We start from the raw sequence: 17,597 nt of genomic DNA on the forward strand, positions 1-17,597 counted from the left end.
TACTTACGGTGCATCAGACTTCGCTGTCTTTGGAGAGCTATTTCCTAGACAATATTAGTGTTAGAATCAGTTGCTACAAAGTTCAGCAATTTTGGTTGTTTGGAGGATTCAGTGAGTCACTGCAGGCTAAATGTCCAGCACAGCACCTGTTAGAGAAAAGTCCTCAGAGAGCGGTGGTGGTGGTGATGATCTCATCTCTGCAAACATGAGACCTTGCAACTGTTGCTGTAGAAAGCAGGGCCTCTGCCCCAGTGTAGGTCTTCAGCACTTTGAAAAGATACAGCACTTGTGAGCCCTCAACTGGGCGTTTCATCGCCTTCTTCACATTTGAGTCACAGAATTAGAGTCCAGAGGATCTTAGGAAGTATTTCTGTAACCCCTCATTTTACAAATGGGGCCCCAAGAAAGTGAGGCCTCTCTCAGAGCAGTATAGTCCATCAGTAGACACACACGTTTGGAAGGTGACTCCACAAGTCTGTTCGTGGTAAGTATATTTGCAATAGTTCATTGGACAGGTTCAAAGGATAAGTAAATTTGACATAAGTTATAGTCCCTTGGATGTATATCAAACGGCTTGGTACTGTTAATATAGTGATAATTATATATTCGTTGATTAATTAACCTATTCATAAGTGAAGTGATAGGTTGTATCATCAGGAACCCCTGCATTCAGTTTCCTTGCCCTATCCTCAAAATGACACTGTGCTTTGCAAGATTCCAGATTTTCTAGCACTGGGATCACAGAAGCGCTTCTCATGGTCCTGGCTATCGTTGTAGGTAGATGCTGCTTCTGGTATTTATTTTACCTTTGGTGACGATTACTTTTTCATGTTCACACCCACTCTGATCCCAGGGACTTCTCTGAGCTCCAACGGAAAGCAGAAAGTGAGCTGGGAGGGCAGAGGGAAATGGAAGCTATGCACCAGTGTTAGACCTCACAGGCTTGTTACAGGTAGCGGGAGGGGTGTGTGCCCTGAACTCGGGAGCCACCCCTACATCTAACTGTGGAAGAGGTGCAGATTTCAGTCACTTTTTGTGTCAGATATCTTAGGCTGTGTCTCTGGACCTGTCACTAAGGCAAGCTACTTAAACCTTATGCCTTCGTTTTCATGTCTGAAAAGACCTTGTCTTGTTAAGCACGTGGGGGACTCTCTTCGGGTGCACATGGACACCTTGTTAAGGGCATCACTGGGCTGTGGAGGTTCTGTGAGGCAAGCCGGTTACAGGTCAGAAACTTGTCCAGTGCCTTTCTCAGCGATGCCTGTGCACTCTCCATCTGCAACACCAGTGACCCCCGGTTCAGAATCAGACTGGTAGCCGACACAGCCAAGGGTGCCCGGGAGGTGGAGGTCAGGCCTGCCCTGTGGGGGAGGTCTGGTTCCCCCTCCAGGGAAGAGGTGGATTGTGCATCTTCCCCATCAATATTTTCAGGCTGGTTAAAGAGTAGCCTTGATGGCTTTCAGTGAAGGTTTATTCTCCTCTACAAGATGGAAGAAAGGGGATTCGGCAGAGGGGTAACTGTCACCCTGGGGTGTCAGTGATTTCTGAGACCTGGTTCCCAGCACCGTCGTCTCAGTGATCTCTCACTGCTGGTGTCCACGTGTTACAACAAGGTGTATTCTCAGTGCTTAGTGCTGGGGGAGAGACCCATGCGTGTACACGTGTATCTTGGTCATTTAAAATAGAGTTCTCTGAGAGATTTTTACTTTTTGTGGCTTCTGTGTGTCCCAGGAACACACCTCCCCACCCCACCACACACACACACACACACACACACACACACACACACACACACTTCCTTTCAGTATTCTGCCAACATGTTGTTCCTTGCCTCAGAAGCTGCCTTGCCTTCTGTGGCTTGAACAGCATCTTCCCCCGTCGACGTTTGTTTCACCAAAGTTATTGTGCGGCTGCTGCTCCATTCAGTGCGTTTCTTCACTGCATGGCAGCCAGCACTCACTCTCCACATTTGTGCTTATCACAGGTTTGAACATTGGCAGCGGGACATTCCAGACAAAGACAACTAACAAAATCGCTTCGGAGGCTAGTTTTTCATCGAGCGAAGGAAGTCCTTTGTCAAGGTAAAGTCGTGAAAGCCTTTCTGAACAGCAGCGACAAGATGAGAAATGTCACTCCGTAATGAATGAAACTCCGGCTGCATATTATTTTGTTGTGTGACTCAAGGGAAGGTTACGGTTTGGGTTTTTGTTGATCTGAAGTTGAAACTTCAGTCTACCTTTGAAAATATTTGCACCAGAGCCAAGCATTGTTTTGCAGCTGTTGTTTCGTTGGTTTAAGACTCAATTGACACCTCAGTGAACCACAAATTAGCGTCTACAGCTGCTCGCAGTAGGGCTGCTTAGAGACCACACAATGGAGGGTGTCGGGAGAGGGCAGAGAGAAAACATCGGGCCTTAAAAGAAATAAAGTGGCCTGTTTCTTCTTCCTGAGGCGGCTGACATATATACTGGCAATTGCTAGGGATTTGTTTTCGTATTCCTCTTTTTCACTAGGCCTTTGCGCTGGGTTACCCTTTGCTTTCCTGCGACTTCCCTGCTTATTGTCCATAAAAAACAAAATTTATCCTTTCACATCTGTGGAAACTGTAGCGCTTCTCATCAGTTTTCCAGGCAACAGTAAGTGAGTTGGTGAGTTGTGTGCTGGATTTCTCATTGACATGAAATACTGACCATGCAGTGGTGTTGGGTCAGGAAGAATTTATCAGTGGGAATAGAAGCAATTGTCTGAGGAGATACCTACCATTTTGGCCTCGAGCTGCATGTTGCTTAAAACCGCACAAATTTCCTTATGTGATAACAGTTCTCATTAAAGCAATGTCCTTTAGATGATTTTGTTACATTTGAATTAACTTCTTACCCTGATGAAATTTTAAAACAGAAACTTTACATTTCTAATGTCACATATAGTATCCCATAAGATAAAGTGATTTGACCTAGAAATCTAGTATTTTTAAAATGCAAAAAAAAAAAAATTCCTGCTTTCACTTATATTTTGAAAAACATCGTAATATTTTTAGGACTTGAAATATCTTAAAATGAGATTGATTTTCTAAAATTAGATTGTTGCATTTAGAAACATGACAAGTTCAATTTTAGAAAATCACTCACGTAGTTCTCAGAAATTAGCATCTGTAATACCTGGGTTTTCATCCTTGTTTTTGAAGGAAGTGGGAGGAAATGAATCATGGTACAGGAAGAGTGCTAAAGGGTTATATTTTTTGGATTATACTGTAAATTCAAGTTCTGGGTCTTTTTCTAAAGGAAATGGTAAATGTAGTGAGTTCTGCAGGTAATTTCAGGGCTTCCTGTTACGTTTGGCTCAATAATACATGCTGTAGTTGTTAAGGATTGTTAGAAGTGCTCTTTTCCATTATGTCTTAGGGGCACGAAAAAGCTCAATTCTTCTTTAACTTGTCTTTATAGGTATACACACTTGAGGCAGTTTTAAAATACATTAAAAACAGCTGGGCCCCAAGAACATTTCCTCAGTCTTGTGTCTGTATTTCACTAAAGTAAATTCACACTTTCTTCCCCCTCCATTCTGAGGCAGGGACCTATCATTCCTGCATGAAATTAATTTTCTAAATAAATTACAAGTCATCTCATCACCCCCCTTTAAGAAGGAAAGAAAAAAAAAAAAAAGGTCTTCAAGGAACCTTTGGTTCTAGACCCTTGATAATAACCCAGTGATAAAAAGGCCCGGGTGTTGATTGTGTGGGTTCGGCATGCTGTTTGTCGCGGTATGGTTCCTGTGCCAGGTTTGGTATTGTTAGTACAGCACCCTGGGCTTTGGAGAGCTCTAGGTTTGCTGTTGTGCCTGGATTCACTGAAATTTCTTAGAGGCTTACATTTAAGGATCCCACTTACTGCAGTCACTCCTCGTGCTTTATTGCTTTTACAAGTGGTCTCGAAACCCAGTACTTGAGAATAAACATAACAGTGCAGTGCTGCTGTAGCACTTTTAAAAATTCTTCTTTGCTCTATTTTGTCAGTGAGCTGATGAGCAACCTCAAAAAAAAAAAAAAAAAAAAAACCCTGCTGGACCTTAAAAAAAAAAAAATGGCTTCCTCTGATGTCCTAGAGACAATAATTATGATGTGCTAGTTAAGCCCAAACTACAGCTGAGGGATTTTACTTTAAAGCAGCGGCTTGGGTGCAAAAATGCATTTATAGCTCTTTGTCTGCACCTCATTATGTGTGGGCCTGATTCATTAAGTAATTGGTTTGCAGTTGTTTACATGAGTATTAAGGCCTTCTTTTCAGCCGCCTTTGAGAGATACATTGTGCAAATGTTGCCTGTGATGAATGCAGAATGAGGGCCAGAGGGTTCGTCCTATTGGCTAAACAGTGCACTCTGTTGAAAAGCCAGAGAAAGGGATTGGGTGCTGCTTTGCATAGCAATGACTTTCTTAATAAGCGTTACAGATTAATACACACAAGCTATAAAAGATGCAAAGAGATACTCTTAGCACATTTATACATGCTCATTTCATTGTGATGGTGGTGGGATCCGGGTGCTTTCATATTCCGTTTTTCAGAGCAGCAGCTTCAGTGCATGAGCCGTAATAGAATCCGATGTTTATTGTATTATAAATCACGGGCAAGTAGGCAGATCGGCAACAGTTTATTATTAAAGATTCTTTCAGTGTAAATCTTTTTCTACCATTGTATTTGCTTCAGCAAAATCATTTTGTGGTTGAGTGGGGATGAAAGGCATAATGTACGAAGGAGTGAGTCCTAATAGGAAGCCGTTCTCCGAGTAAAGACCACTTGTTCCCTTTTGTTCAGGGGTGCATGCCAGAGCTTCCTCTCCTCTGCAAACATTGTCTCGCTTTACCTTCCCCAGGAAGCGGTTTTCACGCTCCGGGATCCATTTATTCAATGGAGAGTATATTCTAACAGCTTGCCGTGTAACTTCAGTTTACAGGCTGGATCGAGATAACATTTTATGGAAAGAAAAGGATATGTGCTTGCCACATAATTGCCTGGGGGAAAGGTAGCAGAAGTCACCCAGCCGCGGCACCCTGGCAGGGCCACTGTGGGTGGCATTCTGTGCCCACCCTGCAGCCACAGGCGTGGCCAGTGGAGGGCGCCAGGCTGCACCTGATGCTCTGGTGGGGACCATGGTATCTCTCTTCTTGCCTGGTCACTATGCCATTTTCCCTTGGCATAATAGAAGGATCACAAGGAATCGGTACCGGTGAAATAAAAATGCAGTTTTCCTGAAAGTCCTTTAGTTTCTCCTATTAAAGCCCCTGTTCTCCATCTCTGGCTTAACAAATCTGCATTCTCCTTAAATTCTACTGAATAAGCAGCTGCCTAAATATCCTACGTGTTTCTCCTCACAAGCCCACATACTTTATTTTTTCCACACACAGCACCGAAGAACAGTCACTTGCTTGACTTGCTGAAGGGAAGGAGTTAACAAGTTGACCCCAGGCAGCTAAAAAAAATAGCATCTGCTGCGGATGCCCTGGCTAACCATCAGGGGGCGCTCGGACTTTGTCAAATTAAAACTGTTGGCCTTGGGTCTGCTCTTAAAACTTAAAATTACTATTTACAGAGATTTATTGGCATACTCATGGGGGTTTTTTTCTTTCTAAATTATTTTATGCCTTCTATTTTTCAGAAATATATGTCTCTTCTGAGGAAAACTCTAGCTGAAGATGCCTTTTGAAGCATTTTAATACTGATTCTAGCTAACAGTCAAATCATTAAAAATTAGAATTCAGAGTCTAGAGACCACGTCTTCTCATTAGTTAGTTATTTTCAGTCTTAGAGTAAGAGCCTAGAACTGGAAGGGCACTTCCCACTAGGAGCCGCTCCTCATTGTCCCCAACACCATAGACCCTGCCCTTGGCAGGATCCTAAGAGTCTCATTGCCAGACTCCACGGACATGACCTCCAAGTCACAGTAACTTGGGTAGTTTGTTAACAGGCCGGGACACTTTTTTCCTTTAAAACAATATTGACCATGAGGTTGAGAGTCTTTTTGTTACTAATATTAGGGCATCCCCCATGTCTGACTATTTTCCAGATTCCTCCTCCCACAGGGCCAAGAATTGAGTGTCTGACACCCTAGCCTGACGGTCTGCTGCTGAACCGTCAAGGGTTCCCGTTGTCCACACCCGCACTCAAGCACCACGTGTCCTTTCATCTGCAGTGCCCCCACAGCGTGCTCCCCCATGTCCCTGTGCCCACTGGACAGCCTCACATCATGCCCTCATACAACCTGCTGGGTCATGTGCCCCGGCTTCTAGTCCTCCCCTTCTGCCGGAATGCTTCTGCGCCACTCTTTCACCTGGCCGATGCCTATTAGATTGTCGAGGCTTAAAACTACTAACCTTCTAAATGTTTCCTACGCAGAGGATCTGGTCATACAAGATGCCTGTCCTGTGGCCGATGGCTATTTCTAGCATCATCTGTAGCATAGGGGTGGTAGCCATTTGCAGGTACCTTGTCCCCAGGGTGAGCCCCTCACTGGGGCTTGGGGGACTTTTCTCGGTCACCAGTGCTCAGTAACCATTGGACTTGCTGAGTGAGTGAACATCTGTATATAGCTCCACCATTCAGTCAGGCATTTGTCTTAGATGCCCTCACCTCTGGGCAGCGTCAGGTACCGTAGCCCCAGGGAATCATGCATTCCACAGAGATCTCTGCATGAGCGTGTAGAAGAGGGAAAGCCATGTGCACGTGCACATTTCCCAAGGGAGACTCTTGCAGTCAGTTTTGACTTCATGCTCTCTGCTCGCACACTCTGCATTTGGCTTCCAGGGAGCACACTGGGTGTGCACACTTAGAGTGCCTTCCTGGGGTCCTTACCTGACTGCCATCCTGTCCGTTGGGGAAAAGATGTCTGGCTTCTGGCCCTGAACTTGACAAGGGCTTGTGGGCTCTTGGTACATGTTGGGGGCCTGGATTTTTTCCCCTAATTTCACTGCTGTCAATTCTCAGCCCACCCGCAGTTGCCTTTTTTGGCTTGTGTCACAGTTCTTATTTTGGTGACTGTCTCCCCACTGAAGCATGAGAGGCCCACGCAGAGATGAAATGTGTCTTGTTTGTTGCTGCAGCCCCAGCACAGAGCTGATGTGTAGTGTCAACTGTATGACATTTATGAGAGAGTGAATAAGTGAGTGAGCAAACGAATGAACAACCCATAGGGGTTGAGATGCTTTGCCCACCTGTGTGTGCCAGGCCTGGCAGAGGGAGTTTCTCTGTCTCTCCCCCGTCCCCAAGCCTCCCGCCCATCAGGCTCCTCGAAGAGGAGACTTCATGCATCTCAGGCCTGTTTCCTTTCAGTCTGTCCCCAGACTTTCCCTTTCCTTGGCCACTGTGCCAGAGGACCTGTCATCTCTGCTTAGACCCTGTGACTGCACAAGCATAAGCCCCTGTTCACCCAAAAGCTGCGACCATGTGGCAGGCCCGCTCCCCCAGGCCTGCCGTATGTGGGCTTTTGAGCCCGATTGTCTCAAAGCTGACCAGGACACTGCAAGGAAGGTCTTACTGCCCCCATTTTGCAGAAGAAAATGGATGCTCAGAGAGGCAGGGAACTTGCTCAGGGCCACACAGAGAGCAGAATTGAGCACTGGGGGTAGAGGCTGTCTAGCACCAGAGTTGACAGTGTCTCTCATCAGCAGTCCTGCACTGGTTAGCTGTCCCAACTTAGGTTCTCCCCACCCTGCCGTGTGACCACTTCTCACCAGTGTCCGTGGGGATAGGTGTTTGCAACGTGTGCCTTTGGGAAGTGTGAGTGTGCCAGGAGGAGCTCTGTCCCGCTTCTGCCCCTGCATCTGCTGGCTCTGTGTGTCTTGGGACGACACATCCCTCACTCAGCCTCCCTGGGACCCACCACCCAGACAGTGAAAGTGCTGTATTGATAATGCATAAATGCTCTGCTATAATTTAATAATAGATTTCTTAGAAACTCATTGGCTTTCCACGTCTTATTTTTGTCTCTATTTGCTGGTTCCACAAAGCAAAACTTCATGTTTACAATAGGCCTTGCCATCTAGCTGTGTTGATGTTGACTGTGTTGACTAAGTAACTATTTCTAGCTACGTTGGCCTTTTGCTTCTATAAAATGAACAGTTGACACACGTAATTTCAACTATTTCTTTCATACTTTGTGTCATCATGATTGCATATGTAGTGCCAGGTGTTGCTCTTAGAATAAAACCTGTTAAGACCCTGGCCAACCTTAACTTCTTAAGTTTAGCAAGGATGAGCACAAAAGTGACTTTGATTAGAGTTGTCCTAATCTGGTTTATCAACGGCAGGGGAATTTATAAACAATTACTGAAATGCATCACAGAATAAGATGGCTTGATGGATAGACAGAGGGAAGCTATGTGATAAAGCCAATGTGGCAGAAGGTTAACAATCGAGCAGCCCCTTCATGGGTACATGGTCTTCACTATATAGCTAAGGGGAGAAATAGCCAGACCTACTGGGAAATTCTGCAGAATTTAGAAGTAAAGTCTAAAGTCAAGTTCTAGGGAAAAAAGTCAAGTCTGCTATCTTGGATTCTAAGAGTTACACATGAAAGACCATGCAGAGGAAAGGCAGGCCCTTTGGTGGGCTGCAAGTATGGCATGTGTCACCCATGCAACAGGCTTGATGCACTGTGGCCCTAGGGCCAAGTACTGGCCTGGCCACTGCCTGGTTCTCCACTCCAGCAAGCTAAGTGGTTTTTACATTTGTAAATGGTTGTGGGGAATCCAAAGAAGAATAATGTTGCGTGAAAGTCCTAAGAAATTCAAATTGTAGTGCCTGTCAGTGAGGTTGAATGGTAATATAGCCACGTCTACCGATTCGCACACTGACCATGGCTGTTGTCATGCTACAGCCACAGAAGCGAGCAGTTGTGACTGAGACCATATGGCCCACAACGCCCAAGCCATTTGCTCTCTGGCTCTTCACAGCCAACCTTTGCCAACTTGGGCTTGGTAAGATGGAAATATTATTTGCATGCTCTCGGGGAAGATGAAGCAGTCAGATTCCAAGCACATATGATGGACTGTGGTGACCCTATCTCATGGCCTGTAAGACTAACGCTTCCATTTCTTACATTTTCCAAAGTGAAAATGATTTTTTCTCTTATTTGCTATAGTAGCTAAACGAGTTGGCCATATCCGGTATTCCAGGGAAAGTTCTCCCACCATGCCCGTTGGCCTCATCTGAGCTTTACACATTAGGTGCAACTCTGAAAGAACTGTTGACCTGAAGAATTGTATGTGTGATTCAAATCAACTTTGGAGTGGGCGTGCAGAGATGGTTTCCCACAGGGAAAAATAATTGCCCCAAAGATGTGGGGATGGACTAGGAAACACCTGGAAGCATTATCTGCCTTTCTCAGTGGGTGAACTACACACATTTAGTTCTGCAAAGTATTTCTTGCACATTTCCGGTAAGGAATTTGAACAACGTGATTCTGAAGTCCCCTAAGTAGAAACCTACAAATCAAATACTGTGTCAGCAAATATCGGTCAGGTGTCTTTAAGCAGGGCCCTGCTCTTGGTAACATTCCTCTTTTCATTCCGTACATAATCCCCGAGCACCCACTAAGTGCAAAGCACTGGGTTACCCACACGAGCCGAAACAGGTAGGGTCTCTCTCTGCCCTCATGGAGCTCACAGTCGGGAGGGGAGTGGTCACACATGCATTAGTTACACAGATACGTGTGAGATGGCAGCGTGGATGAGGACTCAGTGGTGGCGGTGCGGGAGGCGAGGGATGGGGAGGCTGCAGCAGAGGAACCCAAACAAGTCTGGATCAGCCTTGGAGGTGCTGTTTAGGATTTAGGGCTTTTGTCAAAAAACAATGGGAAGGCATCGAGGGGCCTTAGGGAGGAAGAAGAGTGATCAGGTTTGTGTTTTGACATGTTCACTCTTGCTCCTGAGTGGGAAATGGACTGTAGGGGACACTGTTTGTGGCATCACCAGTTAGGGGCTGTTACAAAGTCCAAGCAAGAGATGCTGGTGTAGTTGGCTGGGTAACAGCAGTGCAGAGGGAAGAGCAAGGACTTCAGGAAGTACTGGGAGGTACATTGGCGGGACCTAGGGGCTGATTGGATGCAAGAGGGCACAGGAGTGGAAAGGGTTGGGGAGGAAACAGAAGGTCCAGGTGCCATTGGCTGAGACAGGAGGGGCCTGGCCTGGCAGGGGAAGGGAACCACACTGGGGAGAGCGTGAATTTGGTCATGGATGGGCATGTTGACCACAAAGCACTTTGGAAGCAGCCAAGTAGAGTTAGCACATGAGCACTGGGCCACGTTTCTGGAGCTCAGAGAAGTGGGGGGGGGGGGCTTGGGATCTGGCCTGAGCTCACCAGCCATTGTGCCCTTGCTCTTGCCAAGGGCTTCCTGCTACCAAATCCCACCTCTTCCTCCTCCTCAATCCTGGCCTGTGAGGTCTGCTCCAGCTTTCAAAGCAGAATCCAGGAGGTGCCCTGCCTTCTCAGGGGTCCTACAGCCACCCATCCCTCACCCTGTGCTCCCAGTTCTCCCAGTCTTTGGCGGTCTCGTCCTCTGCCCCTGCAGCTCTCATTACTTGGACTACAGCTGGAAAATTAGCCTCTCTGTACCCCACCAGCATTGTCACAATCTGCCTCTGCCCCTGGCATCTGGACCAGTGTCCTCATGGAATGGGAAGTAGGTAAACAGTAGGCAAACAACCCAGTAGTTGCATTTAGTGGGGGGGGGGGCGCTAGTATTTCATGTCAGATGGACCCATGTGGGCGGTGGCCACCTTCCCTGCTGCCTCCGTGACTGCTGGTGAGCGCCAGGCCCTCTCAGATGGCCGTGGGGCTGCCCCCTCTGCCTGGGGAAATAGCTGCAGGCTGCTGGGTGGTCCCATGGCAGAGCATGAAACAGGCACCAAGTTTAACGGAAGCTTGACAGATACTGAGCCTAGAAAAATGATACCTGAGTGGAGCTTATTTTACAGAAAACAAACAAACAAACCCATACCTTAGGGCAGCTATGGCAAACGGTGGATTTTTAAGCCACAGGTTAGCCATAGGGAGGGAGAAGCTGAGTTCACAGGGTTTCCTGTGTCAAGAGGACCAGGGCCCCGGCCAGGAGCAGGCACCGGGCACATTGGGGTCTGTCTTTCCTTCATTCTACTTGTTTAAAAGACTGGACAGTGGGGCGCCTGGGTGGCACAGCGGTTAGGCATCTGCCTTTGGCTCAGGGCGTGATCCCAGCATTGTGGGATCGAGCCCCACATCAGGCTCCTCTGCTATGAGCCTGCTTCTTCCTCTCCCACTCCCCCTGCTTGTATTCCCTCTCTCGCTGGCTATCTCTATCTCTGTCAAATAAATAAAATCTTTAAAAAAAAAATAAAATAAAAAATAAAAGACTGGACAGAATCCATTTTAATGAAATAATCTGTAAATCTGAAAGCCAGCGAATAGCTTGGCAGGAGCACATTGCCAGGTATTAGATACTGGAGACACTAGTGTTTTGTGCATGGGATACCCAGAAGCCTGCACACCAGTGTCCAGGACACTTCGGTTTTTCTCTACCATGCCTTGGGATATTTACTTAAGCATGCTGAGAGTTTATTCTGAGCTCCCTTGTTAAGCTGTTAAGGATCGCCATCACTGACTTGACGGAGATGAGTCTTAACTTCCTCACCAGCTTCTCCTTGCGTTCCATCCTGGCTTCTCTACTTGAAGTATTTTACTTTTAACTTGTCTCAAAGTGCCAAAGCTTTGCATGTTCGTGTTTTTGAGAGGGCTGTCGACAGGAAGTCAGTGCTCTGCCTCACTGACTGCGTGCTCCTTGTCCAGCGCTGCAAGCGGCGCCCGGAGGGAGTCTGACCCGGTCTCTGCAGAGCCAGCTTGGAACACACTCAGGGACCCTGTGATGCTGTCACAGTAGGGACCTACCCACCACAGCATCAGCAAATACCTCTGGCCGCTGCAGTCCTGACATTTTCTTCTTGCTCTTAAGACTTGGGGAGTAGGAGAGGGCGCCTGGGTGGCTCAGTCAGTTAAGTGTCTGCCATGGGCTCAGATCATGATACCAGTATCCTGGGTTTGAGCCCCACGTCGGGCTCCTTGCTCGGTGGGGAGCCTGCTTCTCCCTCTGCCTGCCACTCCCCCTGCTCATGCTCTGTCTCTCTCTATATTTATCTCTCTGTCTCAAATGAATAATAAAATCTTAAAAAAAAAAAAAAGACTTGGGGAGCACGCATAAAATGCCTGGCCTTTCATTGCATCACACGCGCTTCTTCACTGACGTGCTCATTGTAAAAATACCAGTCTGATTGTCATATTTTTTCAGGACTTAGGCTATGTCTTTATTTTTCAGGCATGAAAATGAAAAGAAACTAACTACCAATTTAGAGTCTAAAGGTAAGAGAATTCATTTTGTGTTTTAACCAAGAGTTGTTGGGGACCTTTTATTTGTTTTCTGCACCCTCACATAAAGACTGTGAAGGTGCCTGTGATCACAGGGGGTCCTTGCAGCTCCCCCTGGGGTGGTGTAGTCTCTGAGGGGATCAGAGGGCTGCTTGAGGCACCGTTCTTCAGTGACAGGCTGGGACCCAAAAACACACGGGGGTACCATGGGGCACCGTGGCTTAGCATTCTAATTTGCAAGTATGAATTTGCAGGGTATCCTGGCCTCCATATCCAACTGATTGCCAGCAGTGGTATATTCTACTTATGAAATGTCTTTTGGTTCTGTCCCCGACCTCACAGCTAATGCCCCAAAAGGACTCACTGCTCATGACATGATGGGGCTCCTTAACTGGTTTCCTCACATCCAGCCCCTCCCCAAGTCCTGATTGCCCTCCACCTGGCCACCAGCATCTAAAACTTTGTTGAACCTTCTACCTTTCTGGTCAAAAATTGCTAATGCCCCTCACTAGGTGCTGCAGAGAGTCTGTAACTTTCTCCCTTTGTGGTCTGGCCCTTCCCTACTTTCCAGCTCAGTTCCTTCCAAGGTCTTGTCCTCTTTGGGTCAAGTTATGACCAGCTTTTTCCAAATACAGGCATACCTTGGAGGTATTGCAGATTCGGTTCCAGACCACTGCAATAAAGCCATGGTCGTAATAAAGCCAAGTAAATTTTTTGCTCTCCCAGTGCCTATAAAAGTTGTGTTTACACCATACTGCGGTCTCTTAAGTGTGCAACAGCATTATGTCTTTAAAAAATGTTAATTAACATTAATTAATTTAAAATACTTTAAGAATAATTAAGTAAACACTTTATTGCTACAAGATGCTGTCATCTGAGCTTTCAGCAAGTCATAATCACTGATCACAGGTCACTGTATGAAATATAATAATAATGGAAAAGTTTGGAATAATGAGAGAATTACCAAAATGTGACAGAGAGACATAAGGTGAACAAATGCTGTTGGAAAAATGGCACCAATAGACTGGCCTGATGTAGGGTTGCCACAGACCTTCCATTTGTAAAAAAACACAATCTCTGCGAAGCACCGGAAAATGAGATGTACCTGGACACCACACTTGTACCTCTGTGCCTTTGCTCATGCTGTACCTTCCCTTTTCCTGGGAGCTCCTATTCAGCTTTGAACCCCCAGCTCACAGGGAGGCTGTTCCCCACCTTGCATGCCAACGCTGCGGCATGTCCCCTGCAGAGCTTGGGCTCGCTCTATTCCTGTAGGCCTAGACCCCCTTCCCAGTGGGCTGTGATTGACAGCATGGCTGTGAGTCTGACAACCCGGGTGGGACTGGTAGCTTGAGCACCCACTGATGCTGTGATTGGGGCCAGTCTCAGCCTGTTTGCTCAGTAGATGGAGGCATTCCCAGGTTGGTACAAGGATGCAATGGGGCTGGATATAAGAAATCATCACAGAATGGCAGGCAGTAAGTGCCACGGAGATACCATGGAGATGGTCAGTGTAGTGGACTGGGTTCCCCCACATCCTAGCCAGCCACCTTGGAGATCACTGGGCATGCCTGTGGCCTTCGTCGGCGGGCAGCTGCGCATCTGCTGAGGGCTTTGTCTGGCAACCGGAGCATGCCCAGCCCCCACAGGGCCACCCAGAGTGCCAGGGAGTGGATGCCCTGCTTGAGAATAACCCTCAACCAATGAGAAATGGAAGTTGGTCAGTAAATAACCCACCTCCTTACTCTTTTTTAGGACAGTTTCAGGAGAGTTCTGAGTTTTTCAGAGGGTGCCCTACAGGACTGAGCCCCCTTGGGAACTGCCCACCTCCTCATTAACACACACCCTCTGTTGGGTTCCTCTTTTCTGCGTCACTCTTCCAGCCCCTCCCGTCGTTCCTAGGATCACCTCCCAAGTAAACTGTGTGCAGCCATGGCCTGGTCTCAGCACACGCCTCACCGCTCTTCCTCCACCATGCCTTCCCTTCTCCCCTCTGCCCTTGTGGAGACCAGAGGGGATCGAAGTGCAGGAGCAGCTGAGCTGAGGTGGTCCCAGGCCTGATGAAACACCCAACTAACCCTGCTTCCATGGTAATCCTGATCTTAAAGCCCCATCCTGCAGTAAGGAGCTGGGCACAAAAAGGGAAGGAAAGATTCTGCGGTGTTTTCTTGGAACATGCTGAAATGTGTGACTCTGTGCAGTATTGACACGGATTCCAGAGGCATCTGTGAGGCTCACCCCTTGGTGTCCCTGGTAGGCCTTTTGCAGGCCAGCAGTCCGATTAACCTGTCTGGCTGATGAAGGCCAGCTAATCAGAGTGGAGAGATGTTAAATAGCTGTCTGGTTTTCTCTTCCAGCCTTCTGGGGTGAGTCTGATGACAGTAACTCAGAAATTGAAGCCGCTTTACGTCCTAGAAACCATAACACATCCGCCGATGATTTTGATGATTTTTATGACTAATAAGCAGTAACAACTGTTGGAAATAAAGTCATTAAACAAACTAAAACCCTGTGTCCATATGTGATATCCTAAATAAACATGTCTTTTCAAGCTTTCTAATTGTTGGACGGGAAAACTTGGGACCACATTGCTATTGGAGCGAAATTTTGTGGCATAAACATAAACTAGCATATTCATTTGAAGTGCTATCAAAAAGCAAAGTGATGAGTGCAATGCCCACCAAAATTCAAGTTGGTTTTTTTGTAGAAATTGACAAGGTGATCCTAAAATTCATATGGAAATCCAAGTGAACTAGAATAGCTCAAACAGTCTTAAAAAAGAACACCAGAGTTGGAGTACTCACACTTCCCAATTTTGAAACTGACTTAAAAACTGTAGTAATTGAAGACAGTGTGGGACTGGCATAGACACATAGATCAATGAAATATCAATTTATATATAATCTAGAATTGATAATCCAGAAATAAATTCTCACATGTATGGTCACTTAATTTTTGACAAAGGCACCAAACCATTCAATGGGAAAAGAATGATCTTTTCCACAAAGGGTGCTGGGACAACTGGAGAGCCACCTGCAAAAGAAGGAAGTTCACACTGTGTACAAAATTAACTCAAAATGGATCAAGGACCCAAATGTAAGAGCTAAACTATAAAACTCGTAGAACAAAACATAGGTGTAAATCTTTGTGACCTTGCATTAGGCAATGGTTTTTTTGTTATGATACCAAAAGCCCTTAACAGAGAAAATCAGATATATTGGACCTCACCAAAATTAAAACTTTTTTGCTGCAAAGGACACCATCAGGAAAGCAAAAAGAATGGGAGAAGTATTTTCAAATCATATATCTAAAAAGAGACATGTACCCAGAATATATAAAGTATTTTTATAACTCAATAATAAAAAGACAACTAACCCAGTTTAAAAAGGAGCAAAGGATCTGAATCGACATCGCTCCAAAGAAAATATACAAATGACCAATAAGCACATGAAAAGATGCTTGACGTCATTAATCATCAGAGAAATGCAAGTCAGAATCACAGGGTATCCTCATTCCCATGTGATGGCCAGAATCAAAAACACAGGTCATACAGGTGTTGGTGAGCATATGGAGAAAACACCTCCCACACTGCTGGTGGGCATGTGAGACAGTGCAACAACTTCGGAAAACACTGGCGATTCCGCAAAAGGACCAAAAGGTGGGAGGCAGTTATTGGGGAAATCCCCCTGCTACCCCAACCCTTGTAAAGCCCAGCAGGATATCTGGACAGCAGGTACAGTATCTGGAACAGTTCTTTGGGTGTTTACATAGATCCCATCTGGAAAATAATAGATGAAATAAGTAGGTTTCCTCCAATCCTCTGACCCAGAAAGTGGAGCGTAATTCTTCCGTCACCCGCCCCCTGTAGCATGGGCTGGACTTGGTGACTCACTTCCACTAGATATGGCTGGTACCACCCTAACCAAGTCACCATGGTTTAATATCGCCAGTGAGAGGTCATGTGCTTGTCATGCCCCCACTATGCCACGGCGAGAAGGATACTTTGTGTGGTGTTCTCTCCAAAAACTCATAACCAGAGTCTAATCATGGGAAAAAAAAAAAGTCAGACAATCTCCAATTGAGGGATATTTCAGTGAAATACCTGGCCCATTCTCAAGACTGTCAAGGTCATGAAAATCAAGGAAAGAAGGTGTCACAAACCAGAGGAGACATGATAACTCAATGCAATGTGGGATCCCAGCTTGGATCTTCAAACAAACAAACAAAAAAGGCATTAATGGAAAATGTAGGGAAACCCAAAGGAATTTTGGAGTTTAGCTGACAGTAATGTACTAGTGTGGGTTTCTTAGTTTGTACAAATGAACGATGGTACCGTAAGATCAGGGGGATGTAACATTAGAAGCCAGGTAGTGCAAGAACTCTCTGTATTATCTTTGCAACTTTTCTATAAATCTAAAATTACACACAAAAATCCAGCAGTAAACATTGACAAGTGGGTGATACCCTTCCAGACTGTCTCTGTGTATAAACGCTTGCTTTTTAAATCATCTTAAACATTTCTATTTTTAATTCTAAATCTTATCAGAAAATAAAACAGCCCTTCAGCCAGGACATTAACTAGGTATGTGTCAGCAGTGCTGACAGAATGCACAGAGTCCTGCATCTGAACACCTTTACTGGAGATCACATATCGTGTGTACTGATGATGATCCAGGAGAAAGCCTCGGTTTGGTGCTAGTCCACCATTTAGCTAACACTTATTCTGAATAGTGGTAGAGTGGGCCTGGGGCCTGACACCTTTTGCAGGCAAATTTTCCAGCTAAATTTAATATTCTTTTTTGGTTAGTTTCTATTTATATCAAGTGACCCTGATTGAAAATGAATAGAAATAATATAGTTTCCTTTTTATATACATTTTAGGGAGAAGAAGATAATCGACTTTTTAAAATACACAAAGAAAATAACAGTGCAAGGGATAGGAGGGCTTGGCTAAGTGGATGGCTAAGCTCTACTCTGCTGTGTTCACCAGACAACTCTCTGATCCATTTTGAGGTCTCCAGGGGCTTCAACTTCTGGAGGGTCATGCACTGGCCCATGGCTGGTCTTGTTTCCCCACGTAGAGGCAGTGGGATGGTGTAAGTTCATAAACTCTTTGTTCAGCCATGTTTCATTCTTGGTGCCTCAGAGCATCCTCAGTGACCCTTTGGCAATTCCCTAGGACAGCACACTAACCACCCTAGCCCTTCTAAACCT

General features: G+C 45.9%; 1 protein-coding gene across 3 annotated transcripts in view; it reads left to right on the forward strand.

The window, feature by feature from the left end:
* Positions 1 to 14,890, forward strand: part of KIZ (kizuna centrosomal protein) — a 129,862-nt gene extending 114,972 nt beyond the window's left edge. For all 3 annotated transcript variants that reach the window (XM_011229734.3, XM_034639835.1, XM_034639836.1), the window contains 3 exons: positions 1,985 to 2,081; positions 12,334 to 12,377; positions 14,741 to 14,890. In XM_011229734.3, the coding sequence (XP_011228036.2) occupies positions 1,985 to 2,081; positions 12,334 to 12,377; positions 14,741 to 14,844 (245 nt within the window). In that variant the 3' untranslated portion in view covers positions 14,845 to 14,890. The remainder of the gene's footprint in view (positions 1 to 1,984; positions 2,082 to 12,333; positions 12,378 to 14,740) is intronic.
* Positions 14,891 to 17,597: the final 2,707 nt, after the last annotated feature.

Source organism: Ailuropoda melanoleuca, chromosome 13 (assembly GCF_002007445.2).
Source record: "Ailuropoda melanoleuca isolate Jingjing chromosome 13, ASM200744v2, whole genome shotgun sequence".
NCBI classification, from domain to species: domain Eukaryota; kingdom Metazoa; phylum Chordata; class Mammalia; order Carnivora; family Ursidae; genus Ailuropoda; species Ailuropoda melanoleuca.